The sequence below is a fragment of the Nylanderia fulva genome, unplaced genomic scaffold (genome assembly GCF_048542155.1).
Source record: "Nylanderia fulva isolate GAGA-0341 unplaced genomic scaffold, ASM4854215v1 Scaffold10, whole genome shotgun sequence".
Lineage (NCBI taxonomy): Eukaryota > Metazoa > Arthropoda > Insecta > Hymenoptera > Formicidae > Nylanderia > Nylanderia fulva.
Window position 1 is genome coordinate 5,340,516 of NW_028189193.1, and position 26,173 is coordinate 5,366,688.

Genomic DNA, 26,173 nt, shown 5'->3' on the forward strand with positions numbered 1-26,173 from the left:
TTCCCGGGACATCTCTTCACGGTCGATTCGAGACGCGATTTCACGGACGATCATCATTTTTGTCTGTTTGCATCGCCGATAAACGATCGTCCTTTCACTTAGAAAGCTAAAACGATGAAGAGAAACACAAACTACTGTTATATATAATATATATACATCGGTGAACGCGTGGCGTCTTCCTCTTCGAAGTATCGAGTCTTTCGCCAGGATCCTCTTCGATGGACGACACGCGAGAAGATCGATAATCGACGATAATTCGCTTTCAAATACGTTTGATTAATGAACGTCGAGCTTTAATGTCGGTTTTCGGATCCTGACGTAGCCGCGTTTTAAGAATAGTACTTTTTCAGAGTTGAAAGTAGAGGTTTGGTGAGGGGTTTCGATAAAGTTCTCTCTTCCAGAAAATCGCGATGAAATTTTTATTGAAAATCGTTTACTCTGTTTCTACATAATTTGTTTGGTTTGAGTGCTGCTCTCTTTCTCGTCTCATCTCGCCGGAGAGCGAGAAAAAAGTAAGGAAAAATATGGACGAGCCGATTTTATTGGGCAACTTATACGCTATATAAATAAATAAATAACTGAAACGAATATAAATGAATAAATAAATAAGTAAACTCTTCATGTAATACCCTGATATGAGTTATGTAAATAAATATTGGAGATTTTAAACGCTCTTGTTTCTCTCTATATTACGTCACACACAAACGTGCGAAAGAATTAAAATTTATTGCTGCTGCAAGTTATTGCAAATCGTATCAACGAGAAAACGATTCGCAAAGTTTCTCGACAATCTTCAATGAATACCAATTTGACAACTTACGCGCAATTAAATTGATGTAATTAATTGGTAAATGAGATGCCGCGATGTTTTTCCTCAAGCTTAAAATACGGATTATAAATATTCATGAATAGCGATAAAAGTCGAAATGAATTATGTTTTCGCTTCTTGTTTTTACAATTCAACCACTCTGTCAAGTACGGCAATTAAAATTAAATTGGTAATTTAGAGCGGAGTAGCAAAACACGCGATTAACAAAACAACCTGCGGAAATTGATTCTTTGCGATTTTTTCCTCTAGATTCACTATTATTTCTACTAAATCGATCGTACTGGTATATGCTTGCCTATATAAGTACGGACGGAAATATATCGATTATTCATTCTCAGTATTATGACATCTATAGCCTAGTTGATTAATATATGTTTCAAGAAATAATCTGTAAAAGGCACTTTATATACATATATATTATATAATATATTAAATATATTATATTATATAATATATTAAATATATTATATTATATAATATATTATATAATATATAATATATTATATAATATATAATATATTATATTATATATTATTATATTATAATATATAATATTATATTATATATTATATATTATATATTATATATATAATATAAATAAATATATATATATAAAATTTATATATAAATATATATATATGAATACATAATGATTTTTACAGACGCTAATATATTGTATTTATATCAGTTTAAAATCTGATGTGCACAAATCGAAATTATATTTTCATTTAAATTTTGAGTAAAAATAGATTTATAAGCGAATTATTCAATAGTACCTACCGTGATTGTTTTTCAATTCTCAATGTTTTGTCCCGAGTTTGAAACATCCAAGTCATTTGCATATATCGCGCGTTTCATTCTCCATTTTTCTGCGTTGCCGTCAATAAGTATTTTTTTAAATGCTGAACGAGTGGTTCTGCTCTACCTTAATTTCTACAGTCCTATCGGTCTCCTTTGTTGGGTGTTATATTCCCTCGCGTGCTCATGCAGATTCATTTGGAGATCGTAGGACTTGTTCAAGCCGTGATCTGTCAGACTCAAATCTCTTTTTCGACGACCCAGCATCATCGGTATCATCATTGCCATTGTCGCCGGCAACATACCTGTTATTGCATACATAGGTATGATAATTAAATTAACAAATAGGCAGAGTGTCCCAGATCTTTGGTAATACTAATTAATGGCAGATTTAGTCAGATAAATAAGATATTTGAGGGCATCTTATATTATTGCGCGATTTAGCGAATTTTGATTGCTCAGTTTTAAATATGAATCATTTCAAACACTGAAAAAAATTATTAAATTAATAAATACTTTTCTGTTTTAAAAAGGATTTTCTTTGTCAAATCAATATTTTTAGCTTCAAATAAATGATTTATATTGAAATAAATATTTATTTGAATTCAATAATTTTTTTTCATTGAAGCTATTATAGTCTTCATATTTTTGTATTAATATTTTTGTCTCTAAGTAATTTCATTAAATGTTACAAAAGATTTGGAACATTCTGTATATTAAGATCTTAAGATTTAAAATCAAAACACGTATATTATGTAAATTTAAACAAAGTTCATTTTTACTGTGAGATTAGTTGACGTAATAAATATAATATACAATTCGACGACATTTTACCTTATAAATCTATAGCTCGTAAAAAATGTACAAGGTTAAGGAAGCGGAGTTTATTTTAAATTACTAATTTTTCTATCATTAAATTAATATTTATCAATTATAATATTTATGTTTGCAAATTTCCTCTTATACTATTCGCCAATTGCAATGCACTGCTATTAAATTTATACGTCAACTTAAAAGATGAATATGTGTTCCAGTGTACATATTTGATATTTGTTTACAGCTTGTTTACCTGCTCCGACTGCTGCCAGAACCGCCGAACTCGACGGGTTTCCGCTCAAAGTGTGCCTGATCGGTCTTTTGTTCGTGGTATTCTGGATATTCGCTTCGGTCGTCAGCCTCTGCATCTCGTACTCCTTGCGGCTCTGATCGACGCTCATGAACGTCTTCTCGACCTCCAGAAGACCTCCGTGAGACGTCGTCGTGTTCGTGCCGTTGATCGACGGCAACACCGTCAACCTGACCTAGGTAAACCATTTTTCATAAAGCGGCTATCAATAATATTTTCATTGAATTATCAGCGTTGTGCTCAGATGATTTTAAAATCAGCTAGATAAAGATATGTAAATTTATCTTAGATTTTGTGCTAAATATGGTATATCTAGATAAAAGATGAAATTATATGGCGATTCATCTAAGATAATTTTCTTGATAATAATTTTGAAGACTCTTATGTAAACACAGTTATACAAAAAATGTAAATTATAAAATATAAAAATATATATGTATTCATATTTTAATTTATAAACTTTTATCGCTTACTACTGAAATTCTACTATTTAAGTATTTTTAATTTAGTAATTTAGTGAAAATAATATTTTTTTTAAATCCAAGATACTGATATAGATAATACATATTTTTGTTATCTATACAAAGTTAAGATGACGCCAAAGTTTCATCTAGATGATCATCTACATAATTTTATTTAGATACCAGCAAACCCTGGATATTATAACAATTAATCATCACAATATCAAAATTATGTCGATAAATCCTGATCGCGGCTGAAGCATTTGGATGAAAACCAGATGTGAGACAGAAAGAGAGAAGGTTTCATTCTAAATTAACCTGGCGCTTGGATGTAATGACGGGTAGCGAGGGCCTGCTCTGTCTGTTCGCATTTCCGCGGTTGGTTACATTAGTCCTGAACGTCTCCGGAACGTTGACCGTGTCGATCTTGATGGACCTCTGTCTCGACTTGGAGTATCCGCGATTCGTCGACAGGAGGATCCACTGACCGTCGCCGCTCGCCGGATGATTCGGCGGATGATTGTTCACGTACTGATAATGCGAGAAGTTCGGCCGCTCCGTGATCAGGGTGGGTAGGTCTTGCTCGTACTTGGACGGGTAATCGTGCCAATTGCTTCCATCTCCCGACTGATCCTTATCCGCGTATTTGTCGATAAAGTGATAGGGAGACGTCTGAGTCTGAGGCCTGGACCAAGTGTTGGGGAAGTTGGCCGGTTTGTCGTCCGTGATGATGTCGCTGTTCGGACGATGGGCCTCGTACTTGTTCCAGTACGGCCACTTTTGCGCGGTGTTGTCGTCGGAGTTGTAAGAGGGACGGGAAATCGGTTTCTGATACGGCTTCTCGTTGTTATCCGACCAATTCGGTTTCGGCTTGTCGTACCTAAGGATTCGACCAGCTTAACTAGAAATTGATTCTTTGCCGAAAAATATTTTGTATTACACGTGCAGGCAAAGTGGCACTTTCAGTGCATGTTTTCTGTGCGGGAAGTGGCCGATTTCCCCCGCCGCCATCTAGCAGCGACGCGGTGAGTGAATAAGCCGTGTTCAAAGCCATTATCTACGGCTCAGCCGCGTTAAAAGTCATTGTATACGGCTGAAGCCGTAGGCAATGTATTGAACACGGCTATTCCCCCACCGTGCCGCGGCAAGATGGCAACTTTCCGCACTTGATACACAATATACTATTCGGTGGTAGAAAAAAATGTGACATGTACTTTCTTGTCTTTAAATATTATTTTTTATATGGGAAAAAATACAAAATTATTATTAATATTATTTTTGATTATTTATTCAAGAAATTATTTTATGCAAAAAATGTCTGCGTAAATGAAGATTGAACGCAGAAATAAAATGCGAAGAAAAATGTTTTGATTTATGTGGACTGTGCATATTAAATAAGATAGCGCTGAACTGAAATCTGCGAGAAAGAAAGTTTCAATTGGACGCTAATAGCAAATATCTCTCTGCGTCGTAATGAGCACGAAGCCTATTTTCGAATTCGTATATAGCATCGCATAGTGAAAGGAAAATTGTCGGTTGCGATACTTACCACGGTTTGTTGTTTTCATAAGTGGGTCTGATGGTATAGTCGCTGGCCCATGGTTTCATGCTCGGTTTATCCCACGGCTTTATCTCCGGCCAAGGTCGTTGCGTGCTAGGATTGGCCTGCCACTTGGAAATTTTGCTCTTAGACCACGGAATTGCTTCTAACGTCACCCAGCCGTTCCTGTCCTCGTAAGTATTTGTACCGTAATATTTGTTCCTCTTCAAGGTGTCGTTCAGCGACTCGCTTAGCTAAGAGACGACCGAAAATTCGTTAACGTATTTTTTTATTACGCAATGATAAATTACATAAAGAACATTTATATTTTATATTTTATTATTTTCAGTTAATATACATTCTTCTAAAAAGAACGTAATTTATAATGGAACTTTTGAACTAGAATATTATTATATTTGCATTCGAATGTACTGTTCTTTTTATTTAATTTTTTTATATTTTTTATTTAATGTATTTTACATTTGTTGTAGATTTATTAATCATGTATTATTTTTTATTATTTTCACGTAATATATATTCTTCAAAAAACGTACTATTCTTTTTATTTATTTTTTTATATTCAAGCATTCATAAAAAAAGATATTAAGCATTTTAACTTGGAATTATATCATTATATTGGATTTATATTTATTTTAATTTTTTCCTTACCTTATCATTTTCTGCCAAAGTAACATTCTGATCGAACTTTCCATCCTGTTTGCGAATTGTCGTGGCTTCGGTGTCGTCGTCGACTTCAAGGACGAGCGGCTCCGCAGGTGGTTTCACGATTCTGAAGGGATACTTGAAGCTCTTCTCGGTGGTGCTCTTTATCTTGTTCGCGTATTCCTCGAGAAACTTGTTGAGCACGTCCGGATTGAAAGTCGACGTCTCGACGAAGGAGTTTCTCCGAGTGTACTGAACGTTCGATATTTCTTTGGTTATCCTCTCATCCTCGATTTCGCCCTCGTTTCTCGCGTTATCGTCGTACAGAGAATTCGGGGTGATCGCTATCGGATCCTGGAGTATCCGCAAATTGTCGGCCTTCGTTTTGAACAGTTCGGACGCGTTCGTCCTCATTTTTACGAAGTACCTCGTGTTGCATTGCGATCCCTCTAACGTCAAGATCGTCAGAAGCAGATAAAGCGCTCTTCTCGGCGTCATCTCTGAAACACGAAGATTTTTCCCTTTATTTCGCACATTATACAGGATTTTATATTAAACAAAGTCTTCGTTTCTATCAGGTCACTATCCCGATCATTTTTTTCTCTAAAATTTAACTCACGATATAATAAAGTAATTTTTTTGGAGGGAAAAATGACAAAAATTAAAAATAGATCTCGTTTCGAATAATTAGGGACAAAATGAAGAAATTAACAGGGGAACGAAAGCACAATTGTTATAAAAAAATCAGGGGGCTATGAGACAAAATGAAATGAATAGTGGGACGAAATCACAATGATTCAGTCGAGCTGGACTCCTAAGCAAATGGTTGGAAAATTGCAACTCGTCGAAAATCACTGGCATTCACTCCGTAAATTCTCAGCACATCGTCTACTGAATTCTACCCTGCGATTCGCGATAAGCGTCGCACTGACCGTGTGATATTAGTCGTCCGAGTCGTCTTTAATTACATGAACAACGAGGCCCGCGGCGGCTGAGGACCCGTTATGGGAAGCAACACCGCGCCGACGACAACAACAACAACAACAACAATAGACGATGACAGGAACGTGACGAAATGCGGACGGAAGTGTTGTTCGAGCACAAGCGCGGCCTCGACTCCTCAAGGTCCGAGATGGCTCTGTTGCCGAGACGTTGCCCTCGTTTGCTTTTAATCCAGATCCCCACTTGGCCGGTGCTTGGTCCATTTTGCATCTTCCTCCGATCCTCGCGGTGCACTGTTCCTTGCTTCTCGACTTGGTCCCAACTTGGAGAACGGGCGTCGCATTGTCTCTCCTTCTCACCTGCAGAGAGCTCTTTCTCCGTCTCAATCTGGGTTTTCTCTCTCTCTTTCGCTTCAGCACGCGGTTCCCCACAAAGTCCGTCTGTCTGTCTTTCCTCTTGGATAACGTTCTCGGAATACAATGGACACAATAGAAGGCGAGGTCAGTCGCTAGATCGATGATCGATGAGCCCATCGCTGGTCAACAAGTGAATGATGCCTGGATTTTTGCGCGAGGTACTGTTGGATGTTATACGGTACCAACGTAGCGGTTTCTAAAGTGTTTGCTATTCTCTAAGCCTTCGCGCAGATATCAAGTGGACTCCAAGTTTATTTTTGCCCAATCATTTGTTTATTTACTTTAAGATCTATTTTGCTTCTATCAATTTCTGCGGAAGTAAGCAGAGGTTTGAATGACTGGAATAAAATGATGGAGAAGAAAAATCCTTCTCACCCGAGCTTCAATTGCCTTTGAAATATTGTGATATCACATTTTTATCTCTCAGAGTCTTATATCTTTGCAATCATTTTTCCAGAACCCCTTTCAGCTAAATCTAACATTGCACTCGTAACAATAATACTTTCTAAATAATATATAAAAATAATTAAAAGCACTATACATTGAATGCTTCATATCTAAATCTGACTTCGAATTCAAGTAGCAAATTTATTCCGGTCACATATAAAATCTCCTCAGTCATTCCCGCGTTTTCTCCTATCGTAATAGAATCAACACCTTGTATTACTATTATAAACAACTCCCCTTGAAAACAATCACCTCGACAAGTTATTTACAATGCGCTTTCTCATTTATCGGCAACTCTAATCAGGCCCACTTACAACATCGCAAAAATCCAGCTGGTTCGGATGCATTCGAACGAGACGAAACAATGTTTTCAGCCGTTCTTCGCTCTTTGATCGCCACTCATCATCGGGAATTATTTATGCCATCTCGGTAGGCGCGAACGGGAGGATAAATAAGGTACATAATGGAGTCGTAATTGACAGAGGGGGAATCAAGTGTCGATCGCCCATTGACCGGCCGTCCTCTCCCGTCTGAATGTCCGACGGAAGGAGTGATAAGAAACAGACCCAGACCGCTCGTCACGCGCTAATTACAATCGCGCTCGTGACAATCAGCCCGGGTGACGACACAACATCCGCCCATCACGGTTCGGCTCGCTCCGCGCGGATGGGTGACAGTGTCATTTTCACGCGGATTTTACGTTTTGTCAAAATGCTACTTTCACCGTTTAAACATGGCGACCGAGCACAGTGCTCTCTCTTCTGGCCGCGGCCTCCTCTAGGCGCGGCCTTACAGCAGTTGGTGCAAGCGAAATTCAATCATTTTTTTTTTCATTATTGGAACAAATTTAGTTTCTTCTCTTCTCTCTTTTTAGCTTCTTTCACATTTTTTTCATCTCACTTTTTTCTATTTATTATAATAAAATTAATTAATTATTAAGAATAATATTAATAATTACTAAAAATACACTTAAAAAAATAATTATAATTGTTTTATGATAAAACAACATATCAATTAATAATTAATTAATAAAAGATTCATAATATTAATAATATTATTGATTTTTTACTAATTGTAATAATTTAATAATTATTTTTTTTATGTCTTGAATTAAATTGTATGTGTATTTTTCCCACAATTAGCCACCACATATATTTGAGAGTTGAGGTAATATATTACGCATATATTAATTAAAAATTCGTTTCTTACGGAGAATATATGAACTTTCTGATTATATTGCTATTAATTATTAATTCTAACGCAATAACATCTTTCAAGAGATAATGCGCATCAATTTATTATCATAATTAGAACGACTAGATCATTATAGTTATTTAATATATTATTTATTTGTCTTCTATATCATATATATAAATTATTTAATACATAAATTAAATATTAATTATAAAATATATAAATAATTTTGAATTATTATATGCGAATTAAATGCGATGGGGTGTAAGAATTTTCAAGGAAATGGAGTTTCTGGTCGAATGGCCGCACAATTAAGGACATCGCTTGGCATCGTAAAGGACAAAGAAGGCCGCCGTTGATTTTCATGCTTGGACAAATTGTCGATTTGGCCTTCTTGCTAGATGCAGATGCGTACAGGATCGGGTATCGGGCAAACAAACAAACGTTTCGTAGAATCGGTCGTTTAGCGATTTTTGCGCTTTCGCGCGCCCCAGAAACCTTTCTCGTTTTACGATGATTCTTGCTCGTCGCGCGAGTGAAATTCCTCCTAACAGTTTCCGTTTTACGAGCAGCTTCCGATTCTTCTTCGCCGGATTTTCACCGATCTAAGATTTTTTGCCCAGCGCCGACCCAGAAACAGACGATTTCATTTCTCCTCTCCATCGGCCGGTTTCTTTCAATTCTCTCAATGCATTATCGATCTCTTATCATTCCAGAAGAAAATCAACAACAGCAAAATTAAAATTAAAATTAAAACGAAATTAACGATTTCCATCATTTCTCTCTTGACGTTTTATCGATCTATTTGCATTTCAGTGAGTTATTGCAACAAAATATATATTTTTTAAATATTTGACAGCTGATAAAACTCGTGCCTTTATTTAATAGTCGCTCGAAAATAATAATAATTTTGTTTATGTTACAGAGAATAATCACGTAAACGAACGATTTTCATCATTTATCTCTTGACGTTTGTTTTATCGATCTAATATATATTTGCGCATATTAAACGATTTTCAGTGACTTATTGCAACAAAATATATATTTTTTTAATTTCTGACAGCTGATAAAACTCGTGCCTTTATTTAATAGTCGCTCGAAAATAATAATAATTTTGTTTATGTTACAGAGAATAATCACGTGAGATTCTTTTATCGTAAAGCGAAGATGACGCATTTTCGGAATTGCAGAGGCGAGCAATGGATTTTTCTTACTTCCAGTTACGACGTGGTTAGCGTGGCCTACTCAAAACCGGAATTAGGTCGGCTTGGAAGTAGCTAACCGCGAAAACGACTATGACGACGGGAAAAAGGTGGAAAAAAGGAAGAATGGCTCGTGCGGCAAACATCTACTTTCATTGTCGGTCATACCAGAGGGAGAGTTGCGATGGCGAGAACGATATGGGAAGAAGTGGAAGGGATGAAAAGGGTACCTAGATGAAATCTAGCCTAGATGCTGAGAATCCGCGCGCGATAAGACAGAAAGTTTCGAGAGAAGCAGACTTATAATTCGCAGACGAGATCAATCCTAAATTAATTGATATACAAACATCACATTTAATCAAATTCTCAACTATGGCAGATTATTATTGTTATTACTTTTATTTTACTTTTTTTTAATTTTCTTCTTTTTATTTGATTTTATTTTTCAACCAGCAAATCGTCAATAATTGATCGTTTAAGATCGAAATTATATTTTTATATAAATCCGAGGCAAGTATAAAAAATGCATATGGATTATAACGAAATAATCTCTTTCTCTGTGAAATAAATTCTAATATCGCGTACATATATATATATATATATATATATATATATATATATAGAAACATATTAAAGTGACCTCGCCGTGAAACAGGGTCAGACTCTCACCGCTCGGCGATAAAACTTGGCTTAGAAAGTCTTTTCACCCCTTCCGCTCATTACACTTGTACTCCGAGTATCTCTGGAGCAAGGAATGTCGTCTATCTTAATTACGCAATTTAGCAATCCATTAAACGTTTCACTTGCTTTCATTTAATTTGCGATCTTCTTTTATAAAATCGTAAAATAAAAATGTAGCATATATATGTATTTATATCTCGGGAAAGTTCAATTTTTCTACAAATAATTCAGCTAAATATTATAATTATTTAATTTAGATAATATCTATAATTATTTATTTACGAGTTGTTTGATTTCACGCATCGTTTAATTTTAATAAAATTTTTCACTTTTTCTGTATATAAATAATATTAATATAAATATTGTTAAATAAATAAAAAAAATTCTCTCTTTCTGTTTAATTAATAATTAGCAATTAATTTAACATAAAACTTGTTTAAGAGCATCCATCTCGTCATCAAGGCGCGGTGCATTTACGACACGATGCACCGTGTACCAAGAAATCTGCTGGAACTAAGCATCGCAAAATTTACTTCGTCGACGACAATTGGTGTATGGACAATGATTAAGGCGCACTGTTCCCACGTTCACGCTTTTTAGCGCCCGCATTAAGGTAACTCTTGCCTTCTTGCGAGTTAAAGTCACAGTATGTCGCGCTGAATCCCTCAGTTGCGGGTTCCTCGCAATGGAAACAGCTGTCTTCGATACTCTCTCGTCATCGTCACTCCATTTGCACCGACCGTAGACTTAATCGACCAAACATGCGGTTGCGTAAGACCTCCGAACGTCACTTGCTCCCGCATCATCTTCTGCTGATCGTGTTTGCATGCGCGAGGACCGCCGAGGTATCTGAAGTGACATGCGAAAATGTGTCCTTCAAGGAAGCCTCCTTAAGGGATCGATATTCCAGTCAGGAAACGACGATAGCTGCACCTATAGTTGATAACAGTCAGAAATCAACATCGCCGATCGTCATTGGAGCTCTACCACGAAACACTTCCGGTGTCTTCAGACCCAGTATACACTTGGGCGAGATCGAGCAGTCCAAGAGCCGGAAGAATCCCTTTAACAACGTGCAACACGTCAGATTCGAGAGCAACGTTCACGTTGACGAGCAACACGATCGGTCCCAGGACGTCGTCGGTCTTCTGGAGGAAGGTACAAGATCCAGAATTAAGTTTCAAGACGACGATCAGGTGGTCCCGGGTGTCCAGCAACATTCCTTTAACGATCAGCAAGCGGCTACGGAGGTCGTTTCGGAGTCGCCGCTTGAACAGGCCACCATCGGACACGTGTTTCTCGATCAGACGTTTTATCAAAAGCCGCAGGACGCGTCTACCGTCTTCGGCAAAATGATGACGGATCAGCGCACGACCGGGGCTTACTTCGACCTCACGAGACCTCCTCCGTACGTCATCAATTATTACGCCAGTCAAAGTCAGAACGCTCATCAGCCGATACAGGAGACCGCGCTCGAGATGATTAAAAAACCCGGGAGCAATGGCGTCCTGGTTGTCGAGCAGTCCACTTACACGAGGAAGCGCAAATTCCCGTACACGTTTTATCAACCCAGCGACGAGTATCGCGATATGCAATACTTGGAAGAACCACACTCGACCATGACTTATCCGCAAGTAAGAAGGTGAGTTTTTCATTAAAATTATATTAATAAATATATATTAATAAATAATATATATTAATATATTATTATATATTGATATATTAATATATAATATATTAACACATATCATAATATATTAATATATATTATTTATTAAATACATATATATATATATATATATATTAATAAATAATATATATTAAAATATTACTACATATATTAATATATTATTTATTGAATATACTATATATATATATATATATATATATATATGTATATATATATATATTAATAAATAATATATATTAAAATATTACTACATATATTAATATATTATTTATTAAATATGTTATATATATATATATATATATATATATATTAATAAATATATAAATAAATATATATTAATAAAATATTTTAGAAAATTGATTGAGCAACATATTTATATATCTAATGGCTTCTACTTAAGATTGAAATTTTAAATATATCATTCGCAGTCTGTCTCCTTGGAAGAAGATCATCCATCTGATCGGTACTTTTCTGCCTCTGGGTCTGCTGTTGGCGCTGACACCCAAAGTTGTGCGGATCAACAACAACAACACGGCAACAACGTGAGTCGTTTCTTCTCGCGTCTATTTATTTGTTTATATTTTTTAATCCGGAACAAATTTCGTTCTAGCCAACCGAGCATCATCCTCTCGAAGCTGAGGGTCGCCGATCTGCCTATTGAACACAAGCGAGCACGTTTGTCCAATGAACAATCGACGACTGTCTGCGAAGATCGATCGATCTGCGAATTAATTTTGGCTGGTAGTGAACCGCAGTCTAATATTCTTCAAAATATTCTGTGGAACTTGGCTACCAGGTAATTCACGCGCTTCGGTCTTCTATCGCTGATCAATAATAAATTGTAAAAAATATTAATTATATAAAGTTACATAAAAATATAATTAATTTAAAAATATAAAATAAAAGAGAATAAAAAGCCTCAGAGACAGGATCTATATGTTAAAATGTTTATTTAATATAAATTAAAATACTACATATCAATATTACAATACTATATTTCAATTTTGTTTATTTTTTTTTGTATAATACTAATAATTAGAAATTGTAATAAATATGATAATTTTTTTCTGACATTTTTATTGAGGAAAAAATAACATCGAATTGATTGAAGAATTTATTCACCAGAAAATATGACAGAAATGGAAAACTATGGAATTATTACACTTCACTCCTTTTAATTTTTATTTTAAAAAAATATATAAAAATATAATTATACAGAATTATATAAAAATATAATTATGAAAATAATATGTCTCTTCGATTTTTAGCGGAACCGCGGATGACATCGCAAAAAGAAATGGTCTTCGGGAGATTTTTAACGCTGTGAGAAAGAAGGATTGTATGATCATCGATTGTTAATGACCGTCTATAGGCAGCCTGAAGAACAACTTACGGTCACACGCGATCTCTTTCACGCTCGTTGATTTATGGCGTTAATATTCACACTTATGCAAATTCTCGACTTTATGCATAAAATAGCGAGTGCAAAAAACATTACGTTAATCATCATATGTATAATGATCGTAGTAATAACATCAATTATAACTAAATAATTAAGTAGTTAAGAAATATATCAAGATATATTAAAAATTATATATACATAATTTTATATATATACAATATATAGTTGTACGTTAGATTTTCATTCAAAAAATTATATTAGAGAAATTGAATATCTTAGTATTGTAATTTAGCGAGCCTCAATAAATATAATCCAATCTAAATACAATACGCTGTCGAATGGAGAACAATATGATTTTTGACATTATACGCGTATATCGCGACGATTCAAAGCTTCATTATTTATGCACGAGCAACCAACGCGAAAGTTGACGTATATGAAAAATAAGAAAAATGAGGACGAAAAGTGGATTTTTTGAAGAATGAAATGCCGAAGGAAGGAGAGTGGGAGTTATTCGGAAATTCGTTCCGTCCGTGCATCCGCGCCTCGACCTCGTCCTCGCAAGTGAAAGTAGTCAAGTTTATAAGTAGGTCGGCGTTATATTCTACTATACTACGGCGAGCAGTCGGACAATTTATGGATGCACACGACGGACTCTCGGACGAGCAGCTGACCAATTATCGCACACGCGCCGCCAATAATTACACGCGGTCAAACCGAGGCGATGAGGCGCACCGCAATTTTTAATTAACAAGGTGCCGGCGAGGTAAAATGGATAATTTGAGTTGGGGCTAAGTGTGTTACGGATGCTAAATGTAGCAGGTAATATGTAACGATGACTAAATGTAATATGTAATGGCTGGGTATGTAATATTTTCGCGCCTGCCATTCTTTTCACGCACTGAACAAAAATGAATAAATTAATATTTAGTTCAATACTGCCAAATGAATCATTTATTAAATTTATTTGAAACAGATAAATATTTATTTGTTTTGAATAGGATTTTCTTATGTCACAGAAATATTTTTTATATGTCAAATAAATATTAGTTTCAAATAAATGATTCATTTAAAATTATTTAGTAAAAATTACAATTCCTCTCTCGCTTTTTTTTTTTAATTAATTCAGAATTTATTTTTTCTAAATGAAAATCTAAATATAAGTGGCAACGAAAAAGAGCAAATAAGAACTTTCTGTTAAAATAAGTTTTAGAAATAAAAGTAAAACAAAATCATATTTTTTAGTACAATTTTATTAAATGTATGTTGTACTCTGTAGGATTTTTGTGCATCTAATTTTATTAGCAAAAATAGAACAAGTATTATTTTATAATAAAATATTTCAATTTTGTTTATTTTTTTATAATATACTAATAATTAGAAACTGTAATAAATATGATAATTCCTTCTGACATTTTTATTCAGGAAAAAATAACATCGAATTGATTAAAGAATCTATTCACAAGAAAATATTATGACAGAAATAGAAGACTATAGAATTATTATACTCCCTTAATTATTAATAATCACGCCACTTATTTAATTATTATTATTATTAAACAATATAGCATGTGACATAAGTGTAATATAAAATTTAATTTATGATACAAAATGCGCAAAATTATATATTGCAGCATTGAATTATAATTAACAAAAACACCTTGCATTTCATGAACAAACTGTCACGAAAATACATATTTGAAATTGTGTTTTTTTATTTCACACACAATCATCATTTTATTATTTGATTTTTCGTTCTTCAGAATGTGTACTGTATATAATCGATGACTTATACTACTTTGTAAATGCAGTATCTACTATAACGACGTGATTGAAAACGTCAACAACAAAGTATTGTTTCGAGTCGATGTCATCATTTGCGGCGAAAATGCGGTTAAAATATTCGCTTGTGTAATAGTTGACCGATAAAAAGATAATTGACAATTGGGAGAAACAAGCGTAATAAAGACGAATGCCGGAGTTGGATTTCGGGTCGTGACGAACCGCCGCCTCACCATTTTCACTTCAGGAATGCAAGAAAGAGTCGCGTTGATAACCAGTCGGTCCGGTCAAATCAATTAATGACGTCCTCTCTGAATATCGTGAGAATATCATACTCAGAAATCTCAACTTACCATAAAGAGATACCTTTTGCATCTTCCATGCGGCTGCAGAAACATTTCTTTTTTGCACTTCTTATTGCATTATTTATAGAAATTTATTCAACTCGTTCGTTAAATAAATTTTTCCAGATTTGAGAAACGAATAATAAGTAAAAAAATATTTACATATCTATAATCAAGTATATTATTTTTTATTACAGTAAGTTTTTTTTTATAATATTGTCTCTCTTTCTTTCAAGCTAAAAATAAATCCTATTTTTTTGTATTAATATATTTATATTAATATAAAATATTTATATTATTTAGATCATTATTTAGATCATATTTTTTATTACAGTACGTTTTTTTTATAATATTGTCTCTCTTTCTTTCAAGCTAAAAATAAATCCTATTTTTTTGTATTAATATATTTATATTAATATAAAATATTTATATTATTTAGATCAATATTATATTTATATTAATTTATATTAATATATTCTATTATTCTAAATATTTATATTAATAAAATTTTATTTTTTTATATATACTAACAAACTTTTGTACAATAGTAACTGTTTAAATTTGGTCTCCGCTGACTTGAAAGTAATAAAATTAATTTGATGACTCAATTTGAATCTATAATATATTTGATTCCGTGTGCCAATCTTGGATAACACAACAATTCATTGTGTCACATTTATCATAAGTCAGTCTCGTCTACATATTTTTCATCAAAAAATCGAAATGCCGGGAGTAAAACGTCTTCGTTTGGCGAAATTCGATAACATTTTTTTTGCGGGCGTTAAATTATCGCCAAACAGAGCTGAGAATTTCAAGGACAATTAACACATTCCAGGGGAAATCGAGTCTCGTTCTTTCCGAGATACTCGAAAGTCGAGTCACCTTTTTTACGCTGATTCTTGATACTTTTGAGCGCTTCGCGAGTTGTCAAACATAGTTTCAAGCATAGTTGAGCAAGGAGATCGCTTGTAAAACGCTCGAAAGAGCGCGAGTTCTTACGATGAATTATTTCACGATGTCTTCTTCGATACTTTTTACATTTGCGAGAAAATGCCAAAAGGAGGGGCCTTCGTAAGGCACAATGGAGAGACGGAAACTCCGCGTTCCGGAAAATAAATAAGCAGATAAACAGATATGGTTTTCCCCTGCATCTTCTACGTCAACGAGCCTCCTTTCGAGTATCGTACATGTAGAAAAAAAACTTTCACCGTTCCTTCTCACGATCTAAATACTTATCCAATCTCTGTTAAAATTCGCTTAAAAACAATTAGAGAGGCTCCTTCGAGATGTATCTCGCGGCGAAAAAATGTGTAATATATCGCAATAGTTCCGAGTAAGATGGATCGGAATATTAAAACTTGAAATGTGTCCTAAGAAACGCGCCACAATATATTTTCTCTCGACGATTTGTCTAGCGCGACAATGTCACGCTATTTTCTATCCGTGAATCTGAGACAACGCGACGCATTTCTCTCCGTGGAGAGAGATTGCGCTGAACAATTAAATCATACAGTCGACGAGAATAATTGTGTCATCTCGCTGCGACGATGGTAATTACACGACAACGATTTGTCATGCTTAATGTATGTGCAAGCGCATTTCCGTTTATTAAGTGTTCCGGAAGGTCAGCTAAAAGAGCGATTTTCTCTGTTAAAGACTTCTGATTTTATATCTTTAGAGAACAATTTTTAATTATAGAAATATTTTTAATTTATATTTGAGAAAAAATTCTAATTTCTTAAATCTCTGAAAAAAATTAATGACAGGGGAAAAATATCTTTATTTTATATTTGATAAACAAAATTTTGAATCTAAAAAAAATTATTAATTATAGCAGAGCAATATTTTTAATTTATATTTAATAAAATAATTGATTAAAGAAAATTTAATAAATCGGAAAATTTAATTGAATTAATAAAAAATGTGATAAATAAAGTAAAAATAGAAGGAAAAAATTCTAATTTCTTAAATCTAAAAAAACAAATAAAAATGACAAGAGAAAAATATCTTTATTTTATATTTGATAAAAAATTTTGAATCTAAAAAAAAATTATTAATTATAGCAGAGCAATATTTTTAATTTATAATTGATAAAAAACTGTATTAAACAAAATTTAATAAATCGGAAAATTTAATTGAATTAATAAAAAATGTAATAAATAAAGTAATTGAGACTTGTTTATTTAATTAAATTTTAATTAAATTATTAATAATTTAATTTCAATTTTAATTAAATTATTATAATTTAATTCTAATTGTATTAAAGTAAATTTCTGCTGATGTAAAATCTATTCACGATTAAATATATGTAAAATAAAACTTATATTTATTGCTTGAAAAATAGCTTTAAAATTTTTCGACTTCTAACATTAAATAATATTAGTCTCCTTTCACTTCTGCAAAGTACTAAATACTAACAAAACATTATCCGATATTATTGTATACATTTTCTGTCACATTATCATATTCAGCTTTCACGGTTTCGTACACTTAAACCCGTTTACTCTGCGACATTGCTGCGAATAGATAATTAAATATTATATAATAATAAATACCACACCGTATAAAAAATGTCGTCCGTCGTTAAACAGTTTCCGTCTTTCTCGTTGCGTTAAATGCATAATCGAAGAAGACAATGGCTCTAAACGCAAGTTTTGCACAGAGCTCTTTCAATATCGCAAAAGTTTCTCCACGGCGGAAGTAATGCGGCTGTGAAAGCGCATATCGTAATATATGCGGATGGCGAGCTGATTTGAATCGTGCACAAGAATCGATGATTCTCGATTTAGAACCACTTCAGTTCTTCCCATAAACTATATGACGACTGATTCGATTTTCACGCGCGAAAAGGAAATATCTTTCTATCCATTAAAAGCCGGATTTTTCCTAAATTTAAGAGATATTAGAATTTTTTTATCAAATATAAATTTAAAATATTTCTCTGCTATAATTAAAATTTATATTTGAGAGAAATATTTTTATATTTGATAAAAAAATTCTAAATCTAAAAAAAGTATTAATTATAGCAGAGAAATATTTTTAATTTATATTTGAGAAAAAAATTCTAATTTCTTAAATATAAAAAAATATAATTAATGACAGAAGAAAAATATCTTCATTTTATATTTGATAAAAAAATTCTAAATCTAAAAAAAAATTATTAATTATAGCAGAGAAATCTTTTTAATTTATATTTGATAAAAAAATTATTAATATATAGGATATTAATATAAAAAATTAAATTATTAATAAAATTATTAATATATACATATATATATATATATATATATATATATATATATATATATATTAATTAAAAATAAAGATATTTTTCTCTTGTCATTAATAGTTTTTTCAGATTTAAAAATTAGAATTTAGAATTATATAATTTATTCATCAGATATAAAATAAAAATATTTCTCTCGTATCATTAATGTGTGCAATCGATGACGGTCATCAGAAATTGCTAATAATACACGATACGTAGGTGTACGTAGGATGTCCGCGACAGAATAATGCGTGGATTCGCCTTTGAGATGTGTCAAGGAAAACGAGTATGTTCGGAGATTTTGCCAAACGATATTGGAAAATGTCGCGAACGAGGCCTTCGTGTGCATCGTGCATTAGGACACGTATGTAGATAATGGCAACGTGATCGTAATGTCGAATTATCTCGCTAAATGCGAACACGACGTGATACCTCGAGGACGCGAGAGCATGCAGAACTAACAGAACTGAACATCTGTAAGATACGACTTAGAGAGAATGTCCGTTATTTTAATCACAGATTTTGATTATCCAGGAAATAATTAACTGAAAGTAACAACGTCTTTGAAGCTGCTAAATTTTATTTCTAACGGAATTCCATTCTTACAATTAGCGGAATTTTAAAGAATCTAAATTTCATTTCTATTGAGACGTGTTTATTAGTTTTTCAATTTTATATTAATGCATTTTTATTTTTTAAAGCGCACGCAAAATATATTTTCTTATTTTTATCAAAAAATTGTATCTTTGTATGTAAATGTATTATACAATTATTAGAGAAAATGTTTGTTATTAGTATAAAATTATTATTATTAGTCAAATATTATTTTAAAATAATAATTATAAATGTTATACTTATGTAAATTTTTATTATAATTATAGATTTTTGCGATTTTTACTATATTTGCATTATTAAAAAATTTGAAAATAGTTAGAGAGAAAGTCTCATATTTTTTCGTTATATTGTATTTTGTTAAATTAATCTTGAAAAAAGCTTTATTTTTTTTATAATTTTTGTGCGACTATTATATATTTTGGAAACATTGATGAATTGAAATTTATGGAAATCCAAAACGAAGGATACGCATTACGGAAACCTTGTGCGAGTTTTTAAATGACTAAAATTTTAAAACTAAAATTTATTCAAATTAAAATTTGTAATTTTCAGCTGTATTGAATTTTGTAGACAACTGTTCTTGACATTTCAGTAATATTGCCTCTGTGTCCCATAACTTTCCCAAATTTTATAAAATTATTTATACATATTATAGTTATAACAAAACTAAAGAATTAGATAAGAAATTCAATAACTAATTCTAAATTTTTTTGTTGCGGTTATTTATATACAAGCTTATATAAAAAATCGTATTATTATCTCTATTATTTAAAATAAAATTTCTTTCACTCTTACTTATTATATTAACGATTTTCCTCATTATTATTGTTATTATATAACACATTATATACTTCATACACATGATTTGAATTAATTTAAAAAATGACAAGCTTAATGGCATAAATAGATAATACAATTTGAATACAATTCATTTTATTCACAATATTAGATTATCTGGCAATTTTTGCTAATAATACTCTCTATTATAAATATAGCTATTATAAATAAATCTCTATTATTTGAAATAAATGTTTTCACTCTTGCTTATTATATTTACGATTTTCCTCATTATTATTGTTATTATATGACACACAGTATATTTCATACACATAATTTGAATTAATTGAAAAAATGACAAGCTTAATGGCATAAATAGATAATACAATTCATTTTATTCACAATATTAGATTGTTATCTGGCAATACTGCGGAACTGTCAATAACAGTTTTATAAACGTACAAAGAGCTCTTGTAATGCGTGAAACAGAATTTTAAAGGAGTTAATTAACGGCCTCGGTAGCACACGCGAAGAAAGTGGTACGTCCATCAAATGACGAGCCGTCGCGTCGGATGAGAATAAATTTAAGCGGAGCCGCTTTGCTTTTCTAAAGGGACTCAATTAGCTCTCTATACTTCTAAATGTTTGCATTAGATTGTCATAAGAGACGCGCTAAAACCAGGATGTTGACCCTTTCTTCCGAGAAGAGAAACTCGTTACGCGATTCGTATATGTTATATACATGTAAGCCCGATGGACCCACGTCTTTTCTCTTTGTAATTAGACGAATAACATCCCACCTGCCGAGAGACGTTAAAATAATGAAACATCAAAGTAAACATATAAATATTAATTCTTATTTGGTAAAAAAACACGTGTTCACACTTCTGTATCGGTTTATTTTAAACTGCAATCTTTCGAAATTTATTAAACCAAAAATTGCACGTATTAAAAAACATTACTTTTATTTTTGTTATTTTTTAATAATATTTAGCACGAAATTATATAATAAAGATTTAATAAAAGTTTTGCATTATCAAAATGTGAGCATCTTTCTTGATTTCTAGGGAAAAGATGACCATTCCAAATTGTGAAGAAAAAATGATCATAGTATTTATTAAAAAATAGTGAAAATAAAAAAATAAAAATAATAGATTACATTATAATTTATATACCTTCTTTATGTGTCTAATAGACGAATAACATCCCACCTGCAGAGAGACGTTAAAATAATGAAACATCAAAGTAAACATATAAATATTAATTCTTATTTGGTAAAAAAACACGTGTTCACACTTCTGTATCGGTTTATTTTAAACTGCAATCTTTCAAAATTTATTAAACCAAAAATTGCACGAATTAAAAAACATTACTTTTATTTTTGTTATTTTTTAATAATATTTAGCACGAAATTATATAATAAAGATTTAATAAAAGTTTTGCATTATCAAAATGTGAGCATCTTTCTTGACTTTTAGAGAAAAGATGGCCATTCCAAATTGTGAAGAAAAAATGATCATAGTATTTATTAAAAAATAGTAAAAATAAAAAAATAAAAATAATAGATTACATTATAATTTATATACCTTCTTTATGTGTCTAATATTGATTATGACAGTTGAACTTCAATTTATTCGACGTTACAGCATTTTTAGTGGACCTGTAAAAAACTTTGGAAATATAACCAAAAGTAAAAACGTGGTATAATATTAACAATATTATGATTCCGAATAATATACGCACATAAACTATTATAAATATCAATGATTTTTGAGAATAACAAATAAACGCACTATTTAGTGATTATTAGAAAAATTGTGGCCATTTTTTCGTATCCGAGTTTACCCTATACCGTTGCGCGAAATGATGACGCATGCTAAATCATTGATCGACGATTATAATTTTGGAGAGAGGACGGAACTCAAAATTGAACCTATGTATACGCAATTCATTCGACCGCGATAAACGAGCGAGCTGCGATAATACGCCGTATTAGTCACGTATTGCATTGAAGAGAACTGCAATTTCTCTCTTTCTCTTCGCGTTTTACGCGTTACTACGGGCCACACTTACCCACTGATCCATATTACTCGTGGCAGTGTTCACAAGGTCTAACGTGAGAAATTAAAATTCAATCGATTCTTTCGGAAAATTTATTTAACTCCGATATAAGTCTCCATTAATGTCAAACGTTCAGAAATGTTGTTCTGAAAAGTTTGAGGGATTCGTTCTACCACGCAAGATATATTGACGTTGTTATTTATGAAATATAATATTACGACTACTTTGCAAGGTTGGGTAAGTTAATGATTTTTTTAACAATAACTTAAGTTAAAGTGAATTGTTTATAAAATTAATTTAAGTTAAAAGTTGTTCGAATAAAGAGTTAACTCAGTTAAAGTTAAGTTGAGATTAAATTAATTAATGTTAAATCAAAAGTTAATTTTTAAGAACATTTATATTAAATTAGAATTTTGTTTGTTAATTCTTTTAAAATTTATCATAACAAATAACAAAGAAATTTTGATTTTTATATAGAAACATATTTTTTGGTAATTACAATTGATGACAAATAAACATAAAAATTAATAATACTTAATACGTTTATAACTTATAAAAAAAGTTAATAAGTTTAAGGTCAAAAATAATCAGTTAAAGTTAAAAATTAATACATTTGAAATTAACTAAGCTAAAAGTTATTAACTTTTTAACTTTTTTTAACTTTTTACTAATTAACTAGTTATTACCCAATCCTGCTACTTTATGTCATAAAAATTAGCATAATTAAATACTTATTTGAAAAATATTTATTTGATTAAAAATACTTTGCTGTCTTTTCTCTCATCGTTATTTGTTGTCAAAAACTGTAAAGAGCAAAAGATAATGCTTTCAAATATTTTTATTCTTATCCTAATTTATACATTTGCATTTTCATAGATTTCTTAATTCTTATTCAATAATTATTCAGGCGGTATAGGAAGTATTTATTTATTCTGAGAGATATATCCTTGCCACTTCCGTCACTGTTAGCCCAGAATTCTCAAAAAGTGAAAGTTAATATTTTATAATAAAATATTCGTATTTCTAGATTCTTGGATTTCATGAAAATTATTTTGAACAGTATCTCTCAGATATTTTTAATATATATGTATATAATTTAAAAAATCGCAAATAGTTTTAAAACTTGGCTTTTTTACAATTCCTTTATTACATATAGTGATCCTTCTTGAAACTCATCTCGAAAATTTAATGCAAAAATATTTTCAACTACGAAAATTTAATTCGTAAAAACAAGGGATGCATATCAACGATAGAAATACAAAGAAATAATATTTCTATTCCACACACAAATGCGCAAAAGCTTTAACAGTGTCCAGCAGACGCAATGAAAAAAATTCCCTGATTTTTTCAGATTTTCCAAGATCAGAAATTAATTTTTTCCCTGACTTTTTAGTATTATTTTTGCAAATATATAATTTGCATATATCTATATGATAAATCAATGAAATGTTAAATCATGAAATCAAGGAAATGAGTCAAGGAAAAGTTTATATTTATTTAATAAAACATTTCAAATTATTGAGACAAATGTAGAATAATGTGAAAAAATAGTAAAATAAAAAGTAAATAGTAAATAGTCAAATAAATAAATATAGTAAAAAAAATAAATTATTAATTTTAACTTTTTAAATAATTATTTATTATTTTTTATAATTAATTATATAATTGTAAATAGTCTTTATTTTATACGCAAATTAAAAATTGTATGTTAGATAAGTAGTAAAATTTCCTTACCTTTTTCCCTGACAATTCCATATTTATAAAATTCCGCTAGACACATATATTATATTACAATTAGGACTATACAGAATCGATTATCGATGCGAAGCGAAAGAGATGAAACAAATTTGACCGAAGAGGAAATACGTAGGATACCTCACGGGCAGAATAGGAACTTCACGCACAGGTGTGCATCGTCATCATTTAACCGATCGACTTTCACTGGCGGGTCTCTGAACTCCGCCGCGGCCTCTCACGAAGAAATAACGCCTCTTCCGGTACGCTTCGAACGAATCGTTCGTGAACTTGAAAATTCAACCGGCTGCGAACCAAGTTTCGCGCGCCTCTGGAATTTCGCCGATAACAATCTGTGTGTGTATGGGCGACAATTAAAGAAATAATGTCGCATGCGAACAATAAGACTCCGGGAAATAAACGCGTGCGGTTCCGCGACTTTTCTGATGAGTAGTCATTTCAAATATAGCGGAAGTGAGCAACCGCGTGTTTCACGCGTGAGATTTTTTTCATCCGTAAGTACCTACACAAAAAAGAAGACGATTCTCTCGATCTAAATAATTTTTTTTTTTTTTTTTAATTAAGACTCTTCTCTCGACCGTACTGGCAAATATTATTTATTAAATCACAATAATTTATTATTGTAATTTAATAATAAATTATTGTGATTTAATAAATAATATTTGCCAGTACGGTCGAGAGAAGAGTCTTACCTTTTTTTTAAATTCTGTCTGGCGATTCTCAAATATCTAAATTTTCTTTTTTATAAAATAATGCAACAAAAATAAAATTATAAATAAAAAAAATAAATTATTAATAAATTTGGGCTCTTTTTTTTTTTTAAGTAAGACTCTTCTCTCGACCGTACTGGCAAATATTATTTATTAAATCACAATGATAAATTATTGTGATTTAATAAATAATATTTGCCAGTACGGTCGAGAGAAAAGTCTTACTTTTTTTTTAAATTCTGTCTGGCGATTCTCAAATATCTAAATTTTCTTTTTTATAAAATAATGCAACAAAAATAAAATTATAAATAAAAAAAATAAATTATTAATAAATTTGGGCTCTTTTTTTTTTTTTTTTTTTAAGTAAGACTTCTCTCGATCGTACTGGCAAATATTATTTATTAAATCACAATGATAAATCATTGTGATTTAATAAATAATATTTGCCAGTACGGTCGAGAGAAGAGTCTTACTTTTTTTTTAAATTCTGTCTGGCGATTCTCAAATATCTACATTTTTTTTTTATAAAATAATGCAACAAAAATAAAATTATAAATAAAAAAAATAAATTATTAATAAATTTGGGCTCTATTAGCCAATTTAAAAATATCATATATTATTATTATTTAATATTGAGAGCCGACAAAATATTTCTTATCTGATTTTATTAATAAATTATTAATTATAAATTTTTTAATACTTATATTAATTTTTTTTATAATTAATTATATAATTGTAAATAGTATTTATCTTATACGCAAATTAAAAATTGTATGTTAGATAGAAAATTAAAAGTACTTGAAACAGCAGGCGAAACGAGATAATGGTGCTCTTATTGAGAAAATCACCGTGAAATGTCTATCTATTCTTTTGTTTCCATTCTGTTTAAGTCGGGATCGCAATTAAGACGATGATATCTCCACGACGAGACTCATCATGAATTAATTTAGGGATAGAACTTCACCGGTAACAGTTGCTGGAAAATGCGGTCGTTGTGTTTAATTCGCGTATACGTAAACCTTAGTGAATTAAATGAAAGTGTTATATAGTGTTCTATAAACAAAATTCTTTCAGAAAGAAGAAACCGGAGATTAATAAGACCCCAGGAATTGTGTAAAAAAAAATTGAAACGTCCGAGAGATTTAGAGGATCAAAATTTGAAATCGTAAATATTTATAATTTCAAGACACATTTGAAAAGGAAACTTATACAAATTCATAGACCATGAATTCAAGGATACCGTTATACAAAGAAATTTCGTATTTGGAAATCTGATGTTGGGTATTCGACGAATTCAAGAGCAACACGAAATGAAAGCGGTGCAAAGTTGAGAAATGAAGCGCGAAATATATGAGTTACCGAGAAAGTATTCAGAGGAGAGAAGAAACACAGGAGATAAAGATGTAATGACGCGGCCCAAACGTCGTCCTGGATGTGCAAATTCTTCTTACAACGGCCGAGTAATTGGAA

The 26,173-nt window shown here is 31.5% G+C and overlaps 2 protein-coding genes across 6 annotated transcripts in view; one reads left to right on the plus strand and one right to left on the minus strand.

Moving 5' to 3' along the window:
* Window positions 1-26,173, minus strand: part of LOC114931983 (uncharacterized) — a 114,642-nt gene that overhangs the window by 30,205 nt on the left and 58,264 nt on the right. Inside the window, exons 1-6 of one of the 5 annotated variants that reach the window (XM_085483270.1) lie at window positions 6,350-6,733; window positions 5,424-5,917; window positions 4,764-5,008; window positions 3,533-4,094; window positions 2,697-2,928; window positions 1,610-1,932 (exon numbers count right to left, since the gene is read on the minus strand). In XM_085483270.1, coding sequence (XP_085339396.1) covers window positions 1,763-1,932; window positions 2,697-2,928; window positions 3,533-4,094; window positions 4,764-5,008; window positions 5,424-5,915 — 1,701 coding nt within the window. In that variant the 5' untranslated portion in view covers window positions 5,916-5,917; window positions 6,350-6,733 and the 3' untranslated portion in view covers window positions 1,610-1,762. Of the gene's footprint in view, window positions 1-1,498; window positions 1,933-2,696; window positions 2,929-3,532; window positions 4,095-4,763; window positions 5,009-5,423; window positions 5,918-6,349; window positions 6,734-26,173 lie in introns of those variants that run through there. The other 4 variants (XM_085483275.1, XM_085483272.1, XM_085483267.1 and 1 more) reach the window with 4 other exon arrangements.
* LOC114931985 (uncharacterized) lies at window positions 10,869-13,487 on the plus strand. Its single transcript, XM_029304148.1, has 4 exons — window positions 10,869-11,941; window positions 12,418-12,531; window positions 12,600-12,785; window positions 13,258-13,487. The coding sequence occupies exons 1-4, from the start codon at window positions 11,061-11,063 to the stop codon at window positions 13,346-13,348; spliced, it is 1,272 nt and encodes a 423-aa protein (XP_029159981.1). The 5' UTR covers window positions 10,869-11,060; the 3' UTR covers window positions 13,349-13,487.